Source organism: Zootoca vivipara, chromosome 9 (genome assembly GCF_963506605.1).
Source record: "Zootoca vivipara chromosome 9, rZooViv1.1, whole genome shotgun sequence".
NCBI lineage: Eukaryota > Metazoa > Chordata > Lepidosauria > Squamata > Lacertidae > Zootoca > Zootoca vivipara.
Genome location: NC_083284.1, coordinates 20,311,546 through 20,332,566, shown reverse-complemented (window position 1 = coordinate 20,332,566; position 21,021 = coordinate 20,311,546). Strand labels below are relative to the sequence as shown.

Genomic DNA, 21,021 nt, shown 5'->3' with positions numbered 1-21,021 from the left:
ATTTTTCACGGAATGGCCCTTTAGATCTGGCTCTCATTTTTAATTGAGTCATAGAAGAAAAGGAGAGGGTTTTTTCTCTTAATTACAATCTCGTACACTTCTCTATATATTCTGTCAGCAACTTCCATCCATATGTATTCTGAGCAAAGGCACAGCATGTACCACAAGGATTTATTAAGACCTTACAAAACTTAGCTTAACTAGAGATTTTCACAGTCGAACAATATCTTGGCTCTTTTTAATGCAGATTTTAATTTTGCACTATTCTCAGTGCTTTCAAATAATAGGTGCCAGATATTCCTTAAGTTAATCCTGCCATGCATTGGTTATCATTTACTCCCTGGGTGAGCACCTCCTTCAGTCTGAGGAGTGCTTTCTTTTCTGGGCAAATGTAAAAGGGCCCACTGGCAAGAGGCGAAATGGGCCAGAGGCAAATTCGATATTGGAATATTAGGCTAGTTTCAACACACCTGTCTTTGTTAGGGAATCATTATGCCAGAAACAAGCAGAAGTTTCTGGAAGGTTCGAGTTTTCCTTTACCTATGGGAGTGGCACTCTGAGCTTAATTAGCATCAGCTGGAAGTGTCAGTAAAAAGACCACTCTGCTTCGTTTTTGCAGATGCCTTATGGCAGATGTCTGTCCGAAGGGTACTGCCTGTAAAATCTGCTGAAGGACTGTTCCTGTAATTTACAACGTAGGGGAGATAAGAGAGACTTTGATAGTGTGGTTAATTGCTCTAGTTACAGGTAGGTAGCCGTGTTGGTCTGACGTAGTCGATTTTTTTTAAATAAAAAAAATCCAGTAGCACCTTAGGGACCAACTAAGTTTGTCATTGGTAGGAGTTTTCGTGTGCATGCACACTTCTTCAGAATTTAATTGCTGTTCATTTTAACAATAGAAAAATACCTTTGCTACCGTAATGCTTGTACCTGGTAAGGGAATAAAATCTCTTGACTGAGACTTCAGAGTTTGTGCGTCATCTTTAAAAACAACTTTTGTTATTGTCCACTGCTTCCGAGAGAGAAAGAACGAAAACTCTGCTAAATCAGTTGAATGCAGTTTACTGAGGTCTCATCACAGAAGTAAAGTATCTGCGCAGCGAAAGTGTGATGGGCTCTAATACTCTTCAAACACTGCCCTCCATCCAGGGAAGCAAGAGGCATTATCGGAGTTCAATGACATTCCAACCAGTCAAAAACATGTGGTGTGAAGCAGGGCAATTGAGGGTTGTGGCCAGAGAATTCTGGCAGCCCTACAGTGAGGTCTGGAGAGCTGCATTCATCTCCATGCCTCCACAGCAGAATATCTTGTTTGTGTTTGATGTTCGCTCACCTGCCCATCAAGTCATTCCAGCTCCTCCAACATTGGAAGTATCACCAACGGGAGTTATTGCATTGACGTCTGAGGGAGTATCTAATTTAAATCCAGATGGGTGTGAATACTGTGGTTGGTGAGCAATGTCCCAGTTAGTCATGCAGCACAATCCTCATCCAGTTTCTTCAAAAGTCAGTCTTACTGGTTTAACTAGGACTAAGGGTATTAAGGATGATAGTTATAGATGTGGTTGGAATGACATGCTAAGACAAAGCTTGGTTTAGTGAGACTGTGCTGTACATTTAAAGCAGTACCATACCACTTTAAACAGTCAAACTCAGCCAAGGGTTGGCTTAGTGCAGGCATCCCCAAACTTCGGCCCTCCAGATGTTTTGGACTACATTTCCCATCATTCCTGACCACTGGGCCTGTTAGCTAGGGATCAGGGGAGTTGTAGGCCAAAACATCTGGAGGGCCACAGTTTGGGGGTGCCTAGCTTAGTGTGTTGTCTGAACCAGGCCTCATGTTTAAGCTCTTTCCTAAGCACGAAAAGGTAAAGGGACCCCTGACCATTAGATCCAGTTGTGACCGACTCTGGGGTTGCGGCGCTCATCTCGCGTTATTGGCCGAGGGAGCCAGCGTACAGCTTCCAGGTCATGTGGCCAGCATGACAAAGCCCGTGGTTAGTGAGGAGAGAGCTTAACTACAAATCTCAGTTTGAACAACATGCTAAACAAAACCAGGCAGGAGCAAAGCAGCTGTGAGCTCCTCTCTGGAAGCCTTAGCATCTTAGTTTAGCGTCTTGTCCAAACCAGTACATACTCCCGTGAATAACTCTATTGAAGAGAATCCTTTATTAGAAGAACATAGGTCTTCTGGCAAGAAACCTGGCTTTGATATATGTGTTAGACCTGTGATGAGAAAGAGGAAGAGTCGCTGAACCTTTGGGACTTCATAGCTCATTTTAGGTTCACTCCCTTTACTAATAATCTGTTTTCTGTTGCGTGAGAGCAGGTCCAGCTATAGTTTGGAAGCCTCCTCTATTCTGTTTCTTTGTTCTCTTCCCTCATCCTGCTGTGCACCAACTGGGAGAAGTAGTTTTCAGAACTGTGATAATAATAAAAATTATTTATACCCCGCCCTCTCCTGCCAAGACCGGGCTCAGAGCAGCTAACCTCAGGTATAAAAACAATTGATTAAAATACAACTTAAAACCAGGATTAAAATACAACTTAAAATGCAGCCTTGTTTCAGTGGAAGCCTAGAATCAAAACTCTTTGGGGGGAGAAAACGTCAAATCTTCACCAAGGCCAACTGCCCAGACTGGTCCTACGTGGGCCAGAAAAAAGCCAGGGAAGTCCCCAAATAGGGGTTCCATCACAGAAGGAAAAGGAAAGAAGGGGAGGGGATCAGGCTGATTCCAAGCCAAAGGCCAGGCGGAACAACTCTGTCTTACAGGCCCTGCGGAAAGAAATCAGATCCTGCAGGGCCCTGGTCTCATGAGACATGTAAACCTGTAGACTACAGTGGTACCTCGGCATCTGAACGACTCGACTTCCGAAGGTTTCGACTTCCGAAGTCGACAAACCCGGAAGTCTTTTTGCCGCGCACGCATTCTGCGCCTGCGGTCGGCGCATGCACAGAAGCGCAAAATCGCGCTTTGCGCATGCACAAAACGGGCGCTTTGACAACCAAAGACTTCGACTTACGAAGAGCGCCGCGGAATGGATCGTCTTCGTAAGTCGAGGTACCACTGTATGTTGTGTGTTTACTTGTTTGGACTTTGGAGATTTGATGTCACTTCAGTCTCCTACATCATTTTAACCTGTTTGTGATCAGCGGGCAAGCCGGAATTGGAAAATTGAGGTAGACAAGCAGTTTTACTTACCTGTTTTATGTTTTGAGAAGCTATAATCATGGTATAGAATTAAAAGTGTGACCCTTTATAGGTTCATGCACTTGCCTCCTTTGAGCTCTTTCCCCCTCTTTCCTGAACCAGTGCAGACACATAGTGGTCACCAGTGTTTTCAGACTAGGGGACACATTCTGGAGAGAGGGCTGGAAGCGTTGGTCACAAGATGGCTGCCATGAGGGTGTGATATAACACAAGAGAGAGTACAATCATGGTGGAGCTTTTCTCATAATTGCATCTCCATTCGAGTAACCTATTGAATTTTCTGTAACCATGGAGAGCTGCTGTCCGTTGGTGCAGCAGATTGTATGGAGCTAGATTAACCAGTAGTCTGCGTGTCCCAGGTAGAGAAGCATGGAAGTCCTTCTGTGGTTTTTTTTTAATTAGAAACCACAACCCTACTTTCAACCCATGTTTTGGCAGTTGGCATCGTGGAATTTGAACCAGGCTTGCCATTTTCTAGGCCACAGACGGGACTTGGTGTTTGAACTGAACTGGTTAACACTGGAATTTGGCCTTCCTCGTGCTTGGTGGTTGTTAAGTCTCCGGGAATCCATTTTTTATTGTTGTTTGTGGTTCGCGTGTGGAGGATCACAGCTCTGTCATGTCTCATGGGTTTTGTTCTTGGGTTCTCTGTGATGAGAGCCCAATGGCGTTCGTCTCCGGGGTCCTGCTACTTGCAGCTAAAGGTGTCCCAGAGGTGAGGTAGGTAGAGGAGAGTGTTAGAAAACAGCATTTCACTGTGACTTCTTTTTGCCAACCTGCTTCTCAAACCACGGGGAATTTGGTTATGAACATGAACAGGTCTAGGGGGAAAAAAGCATAAGTTCAGTGGGTATCAGTTGCTCGTTTTAAAGAGCAGCTTCTGTTTTCTAGTGACATCTGTATCTGTATATATTAATTTTCATGCATTTTTGGCCATTGCTGAACTCTGAAACAATACACTCAGTGTTGGCCTTGTGGAATTGTAGTTTGTTAATGGATATAGTAACTAAAATGAAATATATACTAAACATTACCTCAGAGTTTGAAGACACAGCTTAAGTGCAGTGCGGAAACACGAGCCTTTGGCAAGGCTCCTGGAAAAGTTCATAACCCTGGGATTTGGCAAGCTTTCAGGATCCTACCTGGGCAGCAGAACTGTGTGTGTGTGTGTGTGTGTGTGTGTACGTATACGTATGTGTGTCAGTGTCAAATTGTCTACAAATATTCTGAGTGTAACTAGGTTTTGGGTTGCTCTCAAAGTGGCATGATTTTATAAAACTGTTGAGGCTATGTTGTTAATTCAGTAAACGTTTAGGAATGACACTAGGTTTTGGTACAATGTTTTGTTTTGGGGTGGGAAGGGAACCCTGACGTTTTTTGAGCAGAATAAATTGTTGCCATAACAATGAACAAGCTCACACAAACATAACTTTGGAATTGGTTGCAGTCATGACCTTAGGATCGTGACCTGCTGGGAGTTCCTGCCTCTCCACCTGGGTTGGGGCCGGGCCTGACAGGCCTCATAAGGACTGCTGCTACTTCTGCTTCCCAGCAAGAACTGGGGTATTTTGGGGAAAGTTTTGTCATAGGTTTTTGCTGTTGTTGATATTATGTTTTTGTATCTTTATTTTTATGTGGAAATTGTTCAGTTTGGTTATGTAGTTTTGATGTGTTTTATTTTTTTTATGACTACTTTGCTATGTTTGTAACTATGTAAATCTTTTCATATTGTAAGCCGCCTTGAGCATTGGTTTAACGATGGAAAGGCGGCATACAAATAAAATGATGATGATGATGTTAAATTTCTCCAAGAGCAAATAGGGCTTTGAAGGTTGCCACTAAGGTAAATTGTGGCTTTACTTTTAAATGCTTGGCTTTTGGTGATAAAACAATTTTTGAGGCAGAGGAAGCTGCCTTGTATTGTCAGATCATTAGTCCATGTATCTCAGCACTGTTGACACTGCCTGATGGCGGGTTTCAGGCAGGGGTCTTTAGACATCAGAGAGTGGATGTCGGATGTTCTACATGCAAAATGTGTAGTGCATTGCTGAGCTACAACACAACCACACAGTTGTTTGTGATCTACTGTGGATGGAGGTATAGCAAATGGGTAAATTGCAACTCAACATACTAATTGCAACTCAACATACTATTAATGTTATCTGTTTATAAAGGTGAGCTTAATTTGCTAGTTCCCAAATCTCCAGTTTTTAATAAATTTGCATTTGTTTTCCTCTTTCGAGGAACTAGTCTGCTAAAGACTCATTCTTAGATCTGGATGTTGAAAAATATCATTAAAAATAAGAAATCATTGTTGCTTTTTCAAGGCTGAGGAGGGTTTTTAATCTAATCTTAAATCTTAAAAAATTCCTTCAGTAGCACCTTAAAGACCAACTAAGTTTTTATTTTGGTATGAGCATTCGTGTGCATGCATACTTCAGATACACAGATACACACTGTGTATCTGTGTATCTGAAGAAGTGTGCATGCACATGAAAGCTCATACCAAAATAAAAACTTAGTTGGTCTTTAAGGTGCTACTGAAGGAATTTTTTTATTTTGCTTCGACTCAGACCAACACGGCTACCTACCTGTAACTTAAATAATCTGCCCATTTAGAAACCTTTTTTGGATTTTTTATGCTGCTGATTTCTGCCCAAATAGCCCACAAGTTTTCAGTCAAATCTTTCATACGTCTGGCTGGAGGCAGGGTTGGTTTTCAAATTTGGAGCTATTCAGAAATGTAATATAGAGTGATGCTTCAGTAATGTACTCCAAATATGGTCAACTGAAGTGGTGAAGTCATAATTCAAAGCAACCTCTTGAAATGCTCTTACTTATATATATATATTTCCTTTTTTCAGTTTCTGGGCATAGCATTTCTTGGAATTGCACTCTGGGCATGGAATGAAAAAGTAAGTATCACATAACAAATTAAAGCTAAATCTCCCCCAACCCCAATGTTGAATGTACTGTCACCTTGCTTGGAAGGAAGTGTTGCCATCTTGTCTAGCAATAGCAGATGGAGATTAAGGAGCACACACATTGAACTATGATCTGCAACTAGTCGCAAGCATATTTTCGCATCCTACTTCAGTGGCCACCTGTAAGTACCACCAGTCTGATAAGGCAGGGCTTTTTTTTTTTTAGGTGGGTGCCATTGCCATTATAAGAGAACAAGGAAGGTGTTCATAGTGAGTTCAGGCACCTCTTTTTCTAGATAAACAGAACTGCAGATAAGGCTGGTTCACACATCATGAGAAACCGTGGTTTGACATTTTCTTGAACTCAATGAAATGTTCATCACTAGGCAAAGAGGGCAATTCTGTTTCTGCCATTGCCTCTATAACAGGTATTTGGGTGTATAAAGGAACATGAGAAGAACTAATTTCCAGTAGCACCTTAGAGACCAACTAAGTTTGTTATTGGTATGAGCTTTCGTGTGCATGCACGCTTCTTCAGATACTTCTGTGTGTCTGAAGAAGTGTGCATGCACATGAAAGCTCATATAATAATAATAATAATAATAATAATAATAATAATAATAATAATATATTATTTATACCCCGCCCAACTGGCTGGGTTTCCCCAGCCACTCTGGGCGGCTTCCAACCGAATATTAAAAACAGTACAGCATCAAACATTAAAAACTTCCCTAATCAGGGCCGCCTTCAGTTGTCTTCTGAAAGTAGAATAGTTACTTATTGCCTTGACATCTGCTGGGAGGGCGTTCCACAGGGCGGGTGCCACTACCGAGAAGGCCCTCTGTCTGGTTCCCTGTAACCTCACTTCTCGCAATGAGGGAACTGCCAGAAGGCCCTCGGTACTGGATCTTAGTGTCCGGGCTGAATAGTGGGGGTGGAGACGCTCCTTCAGGTATACAGGACTGAGGCCGTTTAGGGCTTTAAAGGTCAGTACCAACACTTTGAATTGTGCTTGGAAACGTACTGGGAGCCAGTGTAGATCTCTCAGGACCGGTATTATGTGGTCCTGGCGGCCACTCCCAGTCACTAGTCTAGCTGCCGCATTCTGGATTAATTGCAGTTTCCGGGTCACCTTCAAAGGTAGCTCCACGTAGAGTGCATTGCAGTAGAGTAGTCCAAGCGGGAGATAACCAGAGCATGCACCACTCTGGCGAGACAGTCATACATATCAGTAACAAACTTAGTTGGTCTCGTAAGGTGCTACTGGAAGGATTTTTTTTATTTTGTTTCGACTACGGCATACCAACACTGCTACCTACCTGTAATAAGAAGAACTAAAATACCCAGATCTTATTAGCAAAAACAAAAAGTCCCGTGACACCTTAAAGTTGCCTTTGCTAGCCTGATGACTTCCAGACCAGGTACCACATTGGTGAAGGCTGGCTTAACACCAAGAAGGAGAAAATTGTAGGGTATGGAAGCTGAATGGCAGTGAATTGGGAAAATGCAGTCAGTGATAGAGCATAGAGGAACATAACCTGGAACATAACCCTTAAGTTGCAGGTCTACTGTAGAACAGCACATTGATGATAACAGTTATTGCAGCAATTAACACCTGTATGGGGGCAGGGAACCGTTCACAAGAAAATAGCAAAAGCACAAATACCCTGGCAGCTAATTAATGCACACAGTGTGATTAAAAGTCCTTTGCCCTGCTTTGACCTACAAGTGATGGCACTGAACCTCTTGGTGAGCTGTTATTCAGCTGTTTCATGTTGTTGTTTTCCTTTGAAGTTACTGTACAGTACTTTCTTCCAGAATGGCCACCTTAAGGTCAGTTACAGTGTGTTCTAGGAAGGTTGAAATGTTCTCCCGCTTGTTTATCTTACTAGATCTTATTAGGTTTGCCTTATATTGCAATTCAAGACACTTCCAAAGAGACTCCGTAGACTTGCTCTAGTGAGTAAAAAGCTTGTAACTTGATTTGTTAGATTAATTTACTATAGGGCAATCCCCAGGTAATTGAGCAACACATTTTTTGTTAACTTGTAAAAATGGCCAGCACCATCTTGGAAGAGGCATTTCTTGGTGTGAAAAGACCAAAGGGTAAAACGTATGCTTCTGTGTCATCCAGAAAGTAGCATACTGCATTCCCCGTCCCAAAAAGTTACTTTTATTGTATGCAAATGTCGTTAATTAAAACTCTGTTGATTTACACAGGTTTCTGTAATTTGGTTGTCAGCCCTAGGAAAAATGTTGGAAAAAATAAAATCTATGAAGTTTCTGGGTCAAGGTGGCACACAAGATATTGGAAATAAGGTTGTATGCCAGCATTTCTGTGTGCAAGGAGAGGCATTTTATGGTGGAATATTCAGCAATACAGTCTTGCACCTGCAGTCTGAATTGGTTCAGTCCACAAATATTGTTTTACCGTGTGATGAGGAATTTATCTGCGGTAGACTCTTCAAAAGGTGTGATAAAAGTGGATTTCAGTGACCGATCAGTCTATATTTCTAAGAGTCTTGCGTGCTACCCAGCTGTATTTATGCAATAAGCATGGTAAATTAAATCTATTCTCACTTTTCCTGCTGTTTAAGGGGATTGTGTTGTGCATTGCATGCAGTATGAACAAAAACAGGGATGGGGAACCTGTGACCCTGCAGATACTTGCTGGACTACAACTGCTGTCATCCATGACTATTGGCCAGGCTTGCTAGGGTTGATGGGAGCTAGGGTTGCCAGTCTCAATTGAGGACAGGACTTCTGTGCCTTTAATTGCCCCGCTCTCTTTTGAGTCTGGAAACCTTAAAGAAGCTATGCTAACCTATATGTTGGCCATGAGCAGGGTTTAAACATAGGTCCCCAATCCCAGCATTCTCTCCATTGGACTGTCCATTAGCCCTGTTCATGTGGCAGGTTCCACTCTTATCCTGGTCTTTGTCGCAGGACAGCGGGATAGTGATTGTCATAATGTGGCAATTTCCTGACTAGGTGTAGGCTGATGGTGGCTCCTTCCTTCTACAGGTGTGAAGGACCTATTAGAATGGTGCACTGTGGATAATCCAGATACGATGGAGTCGCGATGGTGGGTGGTTCATCGGATATCCAGTTTCTTCTGGATATGGTTTCACTAAAGGATTAGGTTTGCAGCTTGGAACTGCAGTTGGATCTGGGCTTACCTTAAGAAAGCCCAAGTGGCTTCCAAAGCACCTTTCATCAGCATCTTTTGGTGCACCAGCCCAGCCTCAGTTATCAGTGGTCTGATAACCCTGTGTTTTGGATGACTATAATGTTTTGTACATGGGTCTGTGGTTGGGAGAGTACTTGGAAACCTCAGTAAGTACAGGGCATGGCAGCTATATTTTCTAACTGGGGCCAGCTGAATCATGAAACAACTGCATTACCTTGGCAGCATGTTTCCAGGTATAGTTCAATGCACTGCTTCTTACCTTTTTAGAGGCCCAAATAGCTCAGGGCCTGGATACCTGAAGAGGCTGCCACCTTCCACATGAATCTGCCTGAGTTTTAAGATCTCGTTCAAAAGACATTGTTACGAGTTCCCAACCATATTGAGTGTGGTGGTTGGGCAAAGGGCTGCCATGTCCTGTGGCATCCAGGATGGGGAAACTTGTGGCCCTCCAGATGTTGTGCATTTCCATCCCACCACACCAACCTTGCCCGTCTAATGGTGAGGAATTATGGGAGTTGTAGTTCTACAAGGGCTCTCCCCAGAGAAGCTTGGACTCTGGTGCCTTTTGCTCCCAGATGAGGAGATTCTTATCTTTCTTGGTCTTTAAAGATTAATTCTTTAGATCTGTTTGATGCTGGGATTTTAGTTCAGTTTTCTGGAGGCCGCTGCTATTTTAATTGTTCGTCTTTAAACTATATGCCCTGTGACAGAAGTATAGGTTAGGAATAAGCAAGCATGGCTCCCAACTGGTGACATGCGTTTCTCAGACCTTCAGACAAAACCTGTGCACCTCCCTCGAGATGCAGGAGTGGTTCTTTGTTTTTTTGAAAGGGGGTGGGAAGGGGCGTTAATACGAACCAATGAATAGTGCCCTTTAAATAACTTCTGTTGCCCCATCTTGGTACCCCTGCAAAAGCTACGCTGGTTAGGAGCAGGGTGAAATGTTGCATTGTGAGTGTCAAAGAAGGGAGAGCGAGGAAAGCCCAGGACCATTAAAAACCAACATGTCATCGTACTTTGATTTCTTTTCAGGCTCTGCATATATTTATTAGTTAGGGTTCACTGGCCCCACAGATGCATGGGAAAAGGCTACCTGCTATTCAGAAGGAAGAAAACCACCATTCCAGCAAACTAGATTTCTGGCTGTCTTCTGGAGACTGCCAACGCTCTCTTCGGTTGTATTTTTATTCAATTTTTTTTTAAAAAAAGAGCATTCTTTTTCACTTTGGACTCACCCCGAAACTTCCCTTGATTGCAGTAAAAATGGTGGGGAGAGAAGATTTTGTAGCCCCTCGGTGACAACAGCAAGGGAAAGCGCATTGGGGAATGTACGGATAGCCCTTACGCTCTGCTTCACAGGCCTTGGCACTTCAGTTCCTAACGACATTCAGCCAGTCTCTCCATAAAAGGGTTGCTGAATTCGTCTGCACACATTTCTCTTGTCTCTTGGGGAGAGGGAGATGTCTTCAGCCGCAGAACTAATTTTAATGCAAGAGAGAGAAGCCTTCTTTGGTACCTGCGGGGACTGAACACAAGGAGCTCCCTAGAACAGGGATAGCCAATGTGGTGCCATCAGCAGGCCATCGGCTGTGCTGGCTGGGACTGATGGGAGTTGGAGTCTAACAACATCTCCCTCTTCTCCCTCTGACTACCCATTGTCGTTCCACCACCAATCTCCGGGCCTTTGTCCCTTGGGGGGGCGGGGGTTCCGCAGCTGGTGCCTCCCACCATTCCTCTGCTTCCAGCCAGTCTGTGACAAGCAGCTCACATTGACATTAAGAATAATAACCAATCCCAGTTTCAACATTTGTAGTGATATAGGCAGTCCATGTGTCCAAATAGGTATCCAAATGAGATTGACGATTATAACATGTACATTGCAATGTAGAAAGGGCAGCGCAGACCTCAGACCATTGAATAATGGATGGTGGGTGTTTATTTTTGCTCCAGAGCTTATATGGCATGAAAGCTATTGCAGCACATAACTACCGAAGTGGATAATGTTCCCACTGAAATTCTGGGTCTCACCTGAGGGCGTGCTGAGACTCATTCATTATCTCCCCTGTTTGCCAAGGGGAAAGAAACCAAACTGGTGGGAATACTTACCGGATCTTGGACTCTTAATTCTGAGGGTGCCCAGGTAATTGGTTAGGGCTGACTTTTGGTGCAAATGCAGCTTTTACCCTGCATGCTTAGTCGGTTAGAGCATAGTGCTGGTAATGTCAAGGTTGCGGGTTCGATCCCAAATGGGACAGCTGCATTGCAGGGGGTTGGGCTAGATGATCCTCAGGGTCCCTTCCACCTCTACAATTCTATAATCGAATTAGAATAAACTTTACCAAGAACTCTTGTTCAAACCCACTCTTTCTCCCCCCCCCCGAACCCAAATAGTTGGTTATTGCAATATGCCTCCTGCCTTTTGCTCCCATCGACAGAATTCCCCCCTCTTGTTGTTTTTAAATATGAGTTGGGATATATGTTAAGCTCTCTCAGCATTCAGATAATGACCACATCACAGTGGCTTGAAAGGGAGAGCTCGGAGTGTAAACAATAAGCTCGAAGTCAGTTTATTTGACTTGCTTCTTCACTTCCTGGGTTTCTTCTCTCCTTCCTCCCCTTTATTTTTTTTACCTCCTGTAGCAAATCTGGACCGAGATTGTTCAGGAGTGCACATGTAGGTCAAATAACTCCCCTGGAGTTTTGTCCTTTTGCAGCCTTATTAAGAGGCTGAAGGAGCTCAGTGAACAGCTGAGCTGGAGATTAGCCAGGAAATTCTGTTTTGCCTCTCCCATCTTTGGGGAAGCACCAATATCCCTAGGCTATAGCTAGCATGCAAGGATAATTTGGGGCGGGGGTGCATGTGTGTTTAATACATAACTGCAGAACTTTGCTCCCACTTGCTGTACACATTTATGCAAACACTGTAGTTCTGCACACAGTGCAATGCAAATTCTTTTTGTTTTAAAAATATATTGCTTCCCTTTGCTTTATTAACCTTAAAGGAAACCTAATAATTTTATTATAATGTCCTGTCAAAATAGAATCTTGGTTGCTTGAAGGTGTGTCCTGCAGCTAAGATGGGTCAAACTTCTTCCCAGCCCTTCTCCAGCTCTCGCTTCTCAAAGTGAAAACACATTTTTTCAGGAGTTCACCACCACCAGGATTGAACTGGAATAATGAGCATGTGTAGATTGCCTTCCTTCTGCTATAGTTTATTTTTTTTTTTTCAATTATATTTTTATTAAACATTTTATCAACACACATACAGAACACAAATACAAAAAGTAAACATCAAAATACAGAAATACAAAAATACAAAAATACAACAAAAAGAAAAAAATATATCATCTCTAATCCATTTTAATATTCATTGTCCTCTGGCTTCCCCAATTCCCTACTATCTGATTTTCTTTTTTATAAACTTCTGTAGCAGTTTCTAAATCATCCTTCTTACCCATCATATAGTCTCTTTAACACTTCAAAAATTTCATCTTTATATCATCTATCATATTTTCTCCCTTTCAATCTTCTATTATTTCCCTATTGCCTTAACTTCTTTATTTTCCTGGATGTTCAAAATCTAGTTTTCAAATTCATACCCTATGTATATTTTAAATTTCTTCCAATCTTTTAAAACTTTGTCATTTGTTTGGTCCCGGAGTCTTCCTGTCAATTCTGCCAATTCCATATAATCCATCATTTTCATTTGCCATTCCTGCCTCGAAGGCAGTTCCTCTTTTTTCCAATATTGTGCTATTAAGATCCTAGCGGCTGTGGTGGCATACATAAACAAATTAACATCGTCCTTGGGGATTTCTTCCCCAATTATTCCAAGCAAAAAGGCTTCCGGTTTTTTCAAAAATGTGTTTTTAAACATCTTTTTCAACTCATTATAAATCATTTCCCAGAAGCCTTTTATCTTAGGGCATGTCCACCACATATGGTAGAATGAGCCAACATCCTGCTTACATTTCCAACATTTATTGTCGCTTTTGTGATACATTTTAGCCAGCTTGACCGGCGTCAAATACCATCTATACATCATTTTCATCAAATTTTCCTTCAACACAGTACAAGCCGTAAATTTCATACCCTTCTTCCACAATTTTTCCCACTCCGACATCATCACATTATGACCCAAGTCCTTGGCCCATTCAATCATTTCTGCTATAGTTTATACCCATGAATTTAGGATTAAGAAACTGGGCTCTGGTGCCCCTCTGTTGTTGTTGTTGTTTAAATAAATTAATACAGCATTAAGTTATTCAGGAGGCCTGTACAGGCATTGTGCAGTTATCATTGTGTGAGTGGATGAGCAGGGATGTGTTCCTTGGTCCTTCCCACTAGTTGTGGTGATGGCCTCCCACTTAGATGTATTTGAAACAGGGTTATAGACAGATTCACGGACAATAGGGCATTCCAGATGATGTTCGTAGTTTTTCTAAAAGCTCCAGCCAGCATGATGCTGGGAGCTGCAGTCCAGTGAACATCTGGAGGGCACCTGGTTGAGAAAGGCTGGTGTAGTGCTATGTACAAACTGGCTCTGCATTAGCTTGCTTGTTAAGACTGTAAGCTGTTTTACACTTCCCTCAATATCTCAGAAAAGGCAGCTTCACACAGGTTTTGCAACATGTTTGGACTTAGAATCATAGAGTTGGAAGAGACCACAAGGGCCATCCAGTCCAACCCCCTGCCAAGCAGGAAACACCATCAAAGCATTCTTGACATATGCCTGTCAAGCCTCTGCTTAAAGACTTCCAAAGAAGGAGACTCCACCACACTCCTTGGTAGCAAATTCCACTGCCGAACAGTTCTTACTGTCAGGAAGTTCTTCCTAATGTTTAGGTGGAATCTTCTTTCTTGAAGTTTGAATCCATTGCTCCGTGTCTGCTTCTCTGGAGCAGCAGAAAACAATCTTTCTCCCTCCTCCATATGACATCCTTTCATATATTTGAACATGGCTATCATATCACCCCTTGCTAAAATATAACTGATGAATGGACTGAGGGGGCAAATGATTGATCAACAAAATGCCTTAATGGGTTCAAGAGCCCTGGTCCTGTGCACTTCAGACTTCTCAGTTCACCAGTCTCTCTCCTTCCCCTTTAATGCTTCTCTAACATCTTGGCAAACCTGTTCTCTACAGACGTGCACTGAGTGACATGTCCTGTCACTCCCTCACACCGGATGCGACTGTGTGCTTGACGGCATTTGTGTGGTGGCATTTGAGTGCAAGACAAAGAACTGACAGGAAACATCACTTTTGCACAAACAGTATCAAATCTCTCCTGGAAATGAATGGAAAGCGTTAGTGTCCGTTTGGGTTTATCTTATTGTCAGAAGGACAAGGCAAAAAGCTACAGCGTAGGCACTGTATAAACCAGATGCATCTGTCACCTGTTGGTGTGCTTTCTCTTCCCTTCCCTTCTCTCCAACCTTCCCAGGGAGTGCTGTCCAACATCTCCTCCATCACCGACTTGGGAGGTTTCGATCCAGTTTGGCTCTTCCTCGTGGTAGGAGGAGTGATGTTCATTTTGGGGTTTGCAGGATGCATTGGAGCTCTGCGAGAGAACACCTTCCTTCTCAAGTTTGTAAGTAGCCTGTGCAGCTGGCTGTAGCCATTTCCCGCTTGAAGGACCAATTTCACTGAAAGCTGTGTTTGGATGCTGATTTTATTTACAGGCAATCCTCATTTTGCACGGGACGAACATTCAGTAAGCCTGCCCCGCCCCACCACATCCCACACCTTTTTGTGACACCTCTATGACGTTTTGGGGCTACTTCCGGGTTCAGATGCGCCTAAATTGATCGTTGCCCGTATTTACTCATTGAAATATTTATGAGCTCCAATAAGCCCCAATAAGATCAGTTTACAACAGTTATGCATAAAATTATACAGTCAAAGAAACCGTATAAAAATGTTAAAAATCAGGAAACGCCTACTGTAATTATTACGGAAAGATGTATTCTTAATTGCCCTCATAAGTCTGACGGAATAGAAACGTTTTCAGCAGACATTTAAAAGTTCAAACAGAAGGTTCCTGCTGAATCTTTGTTGATGGAATATTCCACAATCCCGGGTCAATGACACCAAAAGCTTGGTTTCTCATTATTAAAAGGCATTAGGACTTTACCTTTACCTTCCTTTCAAACACTTTTTAATAATAAAAAAACCTGCTAATTTTTCTATATGAGTAAAGTATTTTATAAGAGTAAATTATTTTATATTTTTGGCTGCATTCAGTTGCCGGCATATCACAGTTTATAGGGAACTGAGCAGTGCATTAGTGCACACTACCCAATTGCCCTCATTTGTCGCCTCTTGTGTCTCAGGCTAGGGAAGCAAATGAGGTAACGGCAATTAAGCTTGGCTTACAATTATGTCCAGACTTGGGATAAGGGATGGTTACTCATCAACAAGCTATTAGTTGCTAATCAGGCTTAAATCATAGGTGGTTGTTGCCTTACAGCTTGCAATGGTTTATTGATTCCAATAAATGGTAAAAGGTCAGCAACTACGGCTTGCAATGACGTAGGAACACAGCCAGTGTCTTTAATAAGCCCAAATATGTTGTGCCAATTGTTGACAGTATTGAAAGTGAGAGTACTTTTGCATTCTCACAGGCTCTGAAGGGGAAAGAAGATTACGCCTCTGCTCTAAGGCAGAATCATCTATATTAGTGATTGGAAATTGTCCCATGTATTCCACAGTTATAGAATCAAACCTATGAAGTCATTTAGCTCCTTTCTACCTCCTCAACCTAATTGTGTGTTTGCACATACGTTTCTGTTGACTGCCCAATTCCTATGGGCCTATTTCCAGTGAATATTTAAACATGCTTAATACTCATTCCTTCTCCCCATGGAATCCTGGGAACTGTAATTCTATAAGGGAGCTGTGGTGGTTATAGAATTTCTAACCCCCTTGCCAGATTACAGTTCTCACAAGCCATAAAACTTCCAAGAATACTGTATATCTCCTTTGCAGTGTGAGTAGATTTGCATGCTAGTTTGTTGTTTCCTTGGGAAGGCTTGTTGGAAATGTTGGGCTTTAAATCCAGAACACCGCAAAAGTGCTGCTGGATCAGGCCAGAGGCCCACAGAAAGCTTGAAAGCAGAACCTGAACACAACAGTGCTCTCCGCACAGCAACTGATATTATTATTCAGAGGCGTATGGCCTCTTGTCAGTTAAGCGACAACATAGCCATTGTATGGCTCAGAAAGGTGAACTTAGTTAAGAAGACTTGACTCATTTGAGGTGGGATTGACTCCTTTGTGGCATTTGGTTCCTAGGTGCCTTTTCCATCTGAGTAAACTCAGATCTGGACTCTGTAGGTGATCCATGTGTGAAGACCCAGCCCTGGCACAGCTTGCCTTCTCCACGGCTCCAGGTCACAGGAGCTCAGCCACACCGAGGGAGCCTGGCTGTGCCCCCCTCAGAATTTTGCACCTGGGGCCACTGCCCCTTTGCCCCCCCTCCCTGCACCCTTTGAAGTCTCTTCATTTCAGGGGGCCTACTCAAGAGAATGACTAATACGAGATATCACCCTAGGATTCATTGGGAAGCTGAATTGCACAACCAATTGCACACAGCTCCCCAGTGAGTGGTGATTCCACGTCTGACATGATCAGCACACATGTTGTTTAGCAGCAGGGCAGCCACGGTGATCTGCTCTCAAAGTGCTCATTTGGCACGGTGCCGTGTCTTTAAGATTTGACGCGGAAGCCAAATAATCGAAGGCCTTAAAAAAAATGACTTTGCTAAAATCACTCCTCTTCATCTTTGCAGTTTTCAGTATTCCTAGGAATCATTTTCTTCCTGGAACTTACGGCTGGTGTTCTGGCATTTGTCTTCAAAGACTGGATCAAGGATCAGCTGTACTTCTTTATCAACAACAACATCCGAGCGTACAGAGATGACATTGATTTGCAAAACCTCATAGATTTTACGCAAGAATATGTAAGTGCGTTTGCTTGCTTTATGGCAGGGGTGAGGTCCTCCAGAGATTGCTGAGCTGCAACTCCCGTCATTCTTGATCATTGGCCATGTTGGCTGGGACTTTGGGGAGTTGGACGGCCACATGTCCCCAGTCCCTGATTTTGAAGGGAACATACCTTCCTCCATCCCTTTTTCATTTCTCAGCTCTTTATTTCTGAAAGGAGCCAAGCAAGCAAAACGTTTTATGGAACAATGCGAAGCTTGTTCCCTGTGAGTAATGCGCTCATGATTGCAACTAAGCAATAGAGTAATTAACTTTATTAGGAAATGCTTGTATTGCATCCAGGCAAGTTCCCGCTCTTGTGCAAGGATTTCTGCTTGCACGATGGAATTTCTGCTCCTTCTCCTCCTCAAGTGTGCCCACCTAAATCTGCTCTGGAGGACAAATTTGTGAGGTGTGCAGAGGGAGGAGAAGGAATTTCCATTGTGGTCCTTGCATAAAGGAGACTACTTAGTTGGATGCAACCTTAGTCTTTATGGCAATGTACTATTCTTGGCCATGCTTCCTTCAGGTGACTTAATGTTTTCCCCATTTTCATGGCAGAATGAGAAACGCTAGATGTTGCTATGCTTTGGGATATAGAATATTCTTTTGTCCATGGGCAAGGTTAGAAAGCCTGTTGCTGAAGTTGTGAGGAAAGCAAGCCAAAATGAAACCCTGTAATGTGCAGTCCAAAACATCCTGCTCAAGACGGGTAAAGTGAAATAGTTTCCCCCCTGAAGGCTCCATAGAGTCTAGCTTTTTATTTGTACATCATAAACATCAGGAGTGTATATAGTAAAGATGGGAAGAAGCCAGTGCATAGGCTTTGATTTCATATGCCCAGTGCATGTAAATTCACCACTGTGAGTTGCATCAAACAATTTGCTTCTCCATGTGACCAGCTGACTGTGTGTGTGTGGCAGCTTCCCATGTGGATTTCCTCTGCATCATCTTAAACAACTGAAAACTGGTGTTAAGTAAGATTGCCCGGTCTGTTGTTGCACATACAATTTCTTCAATGAGTTTGGGGGATTTGTGAGGGATGAAGTTATACATGCACGATAACAGGCACCCATTACGTCCGCATGTATTTTCAAGACAGAAAAAGCTTGACATGCTGTCATCCAGAACAGTAGCTTGCAAATCCACTGGTGGTTCTTGGCTTGTGCCTCAACCCTCTAGTAATACATGTTCTCCTTCTCCAGTAAAACGGCAGAGAGATCTAGCCGTAGTGGTGATTCCGCCTGTAATAATTGTTGGCTTTCCTCCAGTGGCAGTGCTGCGGAGCCTTTGGAGCAGATGACTGGAACCTCAACATTTATTTCAACTGCACAGACACCAACGCTAGCCGAGAGCGCTGTGGGGTGCCCTTTTCCTGCTGCACTAAGGATCCTGCTGTAAGTCAGCTGGCAGCGCTGCTATTCCCTGGGGAAAGCTGCTGCATGCAAACGGGAGGTTGCCTTTTATGCTAAAAGAACTCTGTGTGAATGTGTGCTGGTCCTCTTTAATGGACCTATTTCTTGCTGCCAGCTCAAAGCATGCACAAAAGCTTTGCAGAGTCAGGATATCCTATGCCTGTCAATACACCTTTCACCTTCTTGAGGTGACTATTGCCAGGTTACCTGCAAGCGTCTATAACATAGCTGCCAAGTTTTCCCTTTTCTCGCGAGGAAGCCTATTCAGCATAAGGGATAACTTGGCAGCTATGGTCTATAATGGGCTGCAGCCAGTCACCAAACTAGTTGTCTAATCCTACTAGATGAGTAATAAACACAGTGGGGGGAAGAGGTGATGCCAGTGTTAATTATAGAGCCACAAACTCGTTAACTTGGCATTCTTGGATGTCCATAATTAAGCCCTGCTAAGATGCAGCTAGCTTTGTATTAAGGTTAGGACTCTAATCTGCAAATAAGAGAGATGGGATGTACTATTTAAGATACATCATCTTTAATCCCTGGTCATTGGCCTTGCTAGTTGGGGGCTGATGGGAGTCAGCTGCTGGAGGACTGCAGATTCCCTATACCTGCTTTCAGACCATGGACATTTGGCAGGATGAAGAGAGAAATTTACCGGTGCCTTTTTGTGTTTTCTCATTTTTAGGAAGATGTCATCAATACTCAGTGCGGCTACGATGCCAGGCAAAAACCAGTAAGTCCCTGGGAAAGAAGGTGGAATTCAAAGGGAAGTGTTGCATGGTTTGATTTGTGTTTTTTTTTCCCATTTGCCGTACCCTCTAGGAAGTTGACCAGCAGATCGTTATCTACACGAAAGGTTGTGTCCCCCAGTTTGAGAAATGGCTGCAAGAGAACCTCACTATAGTGGCTGGCATATTCATTGGGATTGCATTATTGCAGGTATTGATTGATTGCATTCATGTTCTGCCTTTCCTCTAAGGAGCTCAAGGTAGTATATGTGGTTCTCTTCCTCACGACAACCTTGATGTCCTTCACCTCATAGCTTTCAGTCCCATGTGGTCAATCCACGTTGCACGCTTGATGTGAAATAGGAGGAAGTGATTCCTACTTGCTGCTTGTAAAAGCCAAGGGTTGTCCCTCTGACAAGTAACTCAAACAAGACTGGAATTAGTGGTGGGCACCACCTTGTTTACCATCTTGTGGATCTTCTGGCTTCTGTAGCTATGAGAAGCCCCATGTAGTGCTGTGTATTTGGAATGTTCTGGAAGGCCTGTGGAAGTCCGCTCCAATATCCTTTCTGGATACTAGGCAAGGGATGAGATGAAAAAGATCACCTGGGTGGGATTCACCTAACTAGTCCTGTCAGTGGAAGTCGAGTGGAAGGATTCTGCTTGTGCAACAGAGCTCGCCTCTCTCAAAATTGGCTCTGGTGGGGTGGGAGAACCCCCAGGACAGCACGCAGGAGAAAGGAGAGTGAGGGGAGGTCATTCTGTCTGGCAAACTAGAATGCTTGTGTAGACAGAATGATTGGAAGAACACAATGTTGAAGCCTGCCCTTTGGCTGTAATCCGCATCACACAGTGTTTGGGACTTTTTAATATGGGAAAAAACGTTAAGGGGGGGGTGTTGGTTGCAAGTCACTTTGGGTTGCTGTGGGCAAGATAAAGCAACTAACAGATTTAATAAATAATAACCATGCCAGAGGTCTGTAAAACTGTGCACAGTGTTCTTCCTCCCTCTCTCAAAATACCAGAGCTGGAGGGCATCCGCTAAAGTGGAATGGTGGGAGATTCAGGGCAGGCGAAAGGAAGCGCTTCTTCACAGAAAGCACACCAAACTTAGATGGCTTTAGAATGGGATTAGACCAAATCATGGAGAGGCTATCACAGAATTGTAGTGTTGGAAGAGACCCTAAGGGTCATCTAGTCCAACCCCCTGCAATGCAGGAATAAGGGCTACTAGTCACGATGGCTATATTACCTCCAGTATCACAAGCAGCATGCTTCTGAACGCCACTTGCTGGGATTGCCAGGTGGGCAGGATGCTCAATGTCCTGCTTGCTTCCTTCCCACAGACATCTGGTTGGCCTTTGTGAGAACAGGATGCTGGACTTTGGCCTGATCCGGCAAGGCTATCCTTGTTTTTGCGGTTCTTGACTGCAGGCAGTTAAATCCACTTTAATGGCACAGTGCCGTATTAAATGGGGTGTGGACGGCCTGCCTAAAACCAGGTTACATGGTTTCTTGGGTGCATAGATTTGACCCACTTCCAGACAACACTTGAACCTCATGTCTTCC

General features: G+C 43.4%; 1 protein-coding gene across 1 annotated transcript in view; it reads left to right on the top strand.

The window, feature by feature from the left end:
* TSPAN5 (tetraspanin 5) overlaps window positions 1–21,021 on the top strand; it is an 84,567-nt gene that overhangs the window by 55,508 nt on the left and 8,038 nt on the right. Inside the window, exons 2-7 of the mRNA XM_035112301.2 lie at window positions 6,077–6,127; window positions 14,771–14,917; window positions 17,117–17,287; window positions 18,581–18,706; window positions 19,410–19,457; window positions 19,547–19,663. Of these exons, the coding sequence (XP_034968192.1) occupies window positions 6,077–6,127; window positions 14,771–14,917; window positions 17,117–17,287; window positions 18,581–18,706; window positions 19,410–19,457; window positions 19,547–19,663 (660 nt within the window). The remainder of the gene's footprint in view (window positions 1–6,076; window positions 6,128–14,770; window positions 14,918–17,116; window positions 17,288–18,580; window positions 18,707–19,409; window positions 19,458–19,546; window positions 19,664–21,021) is intronic.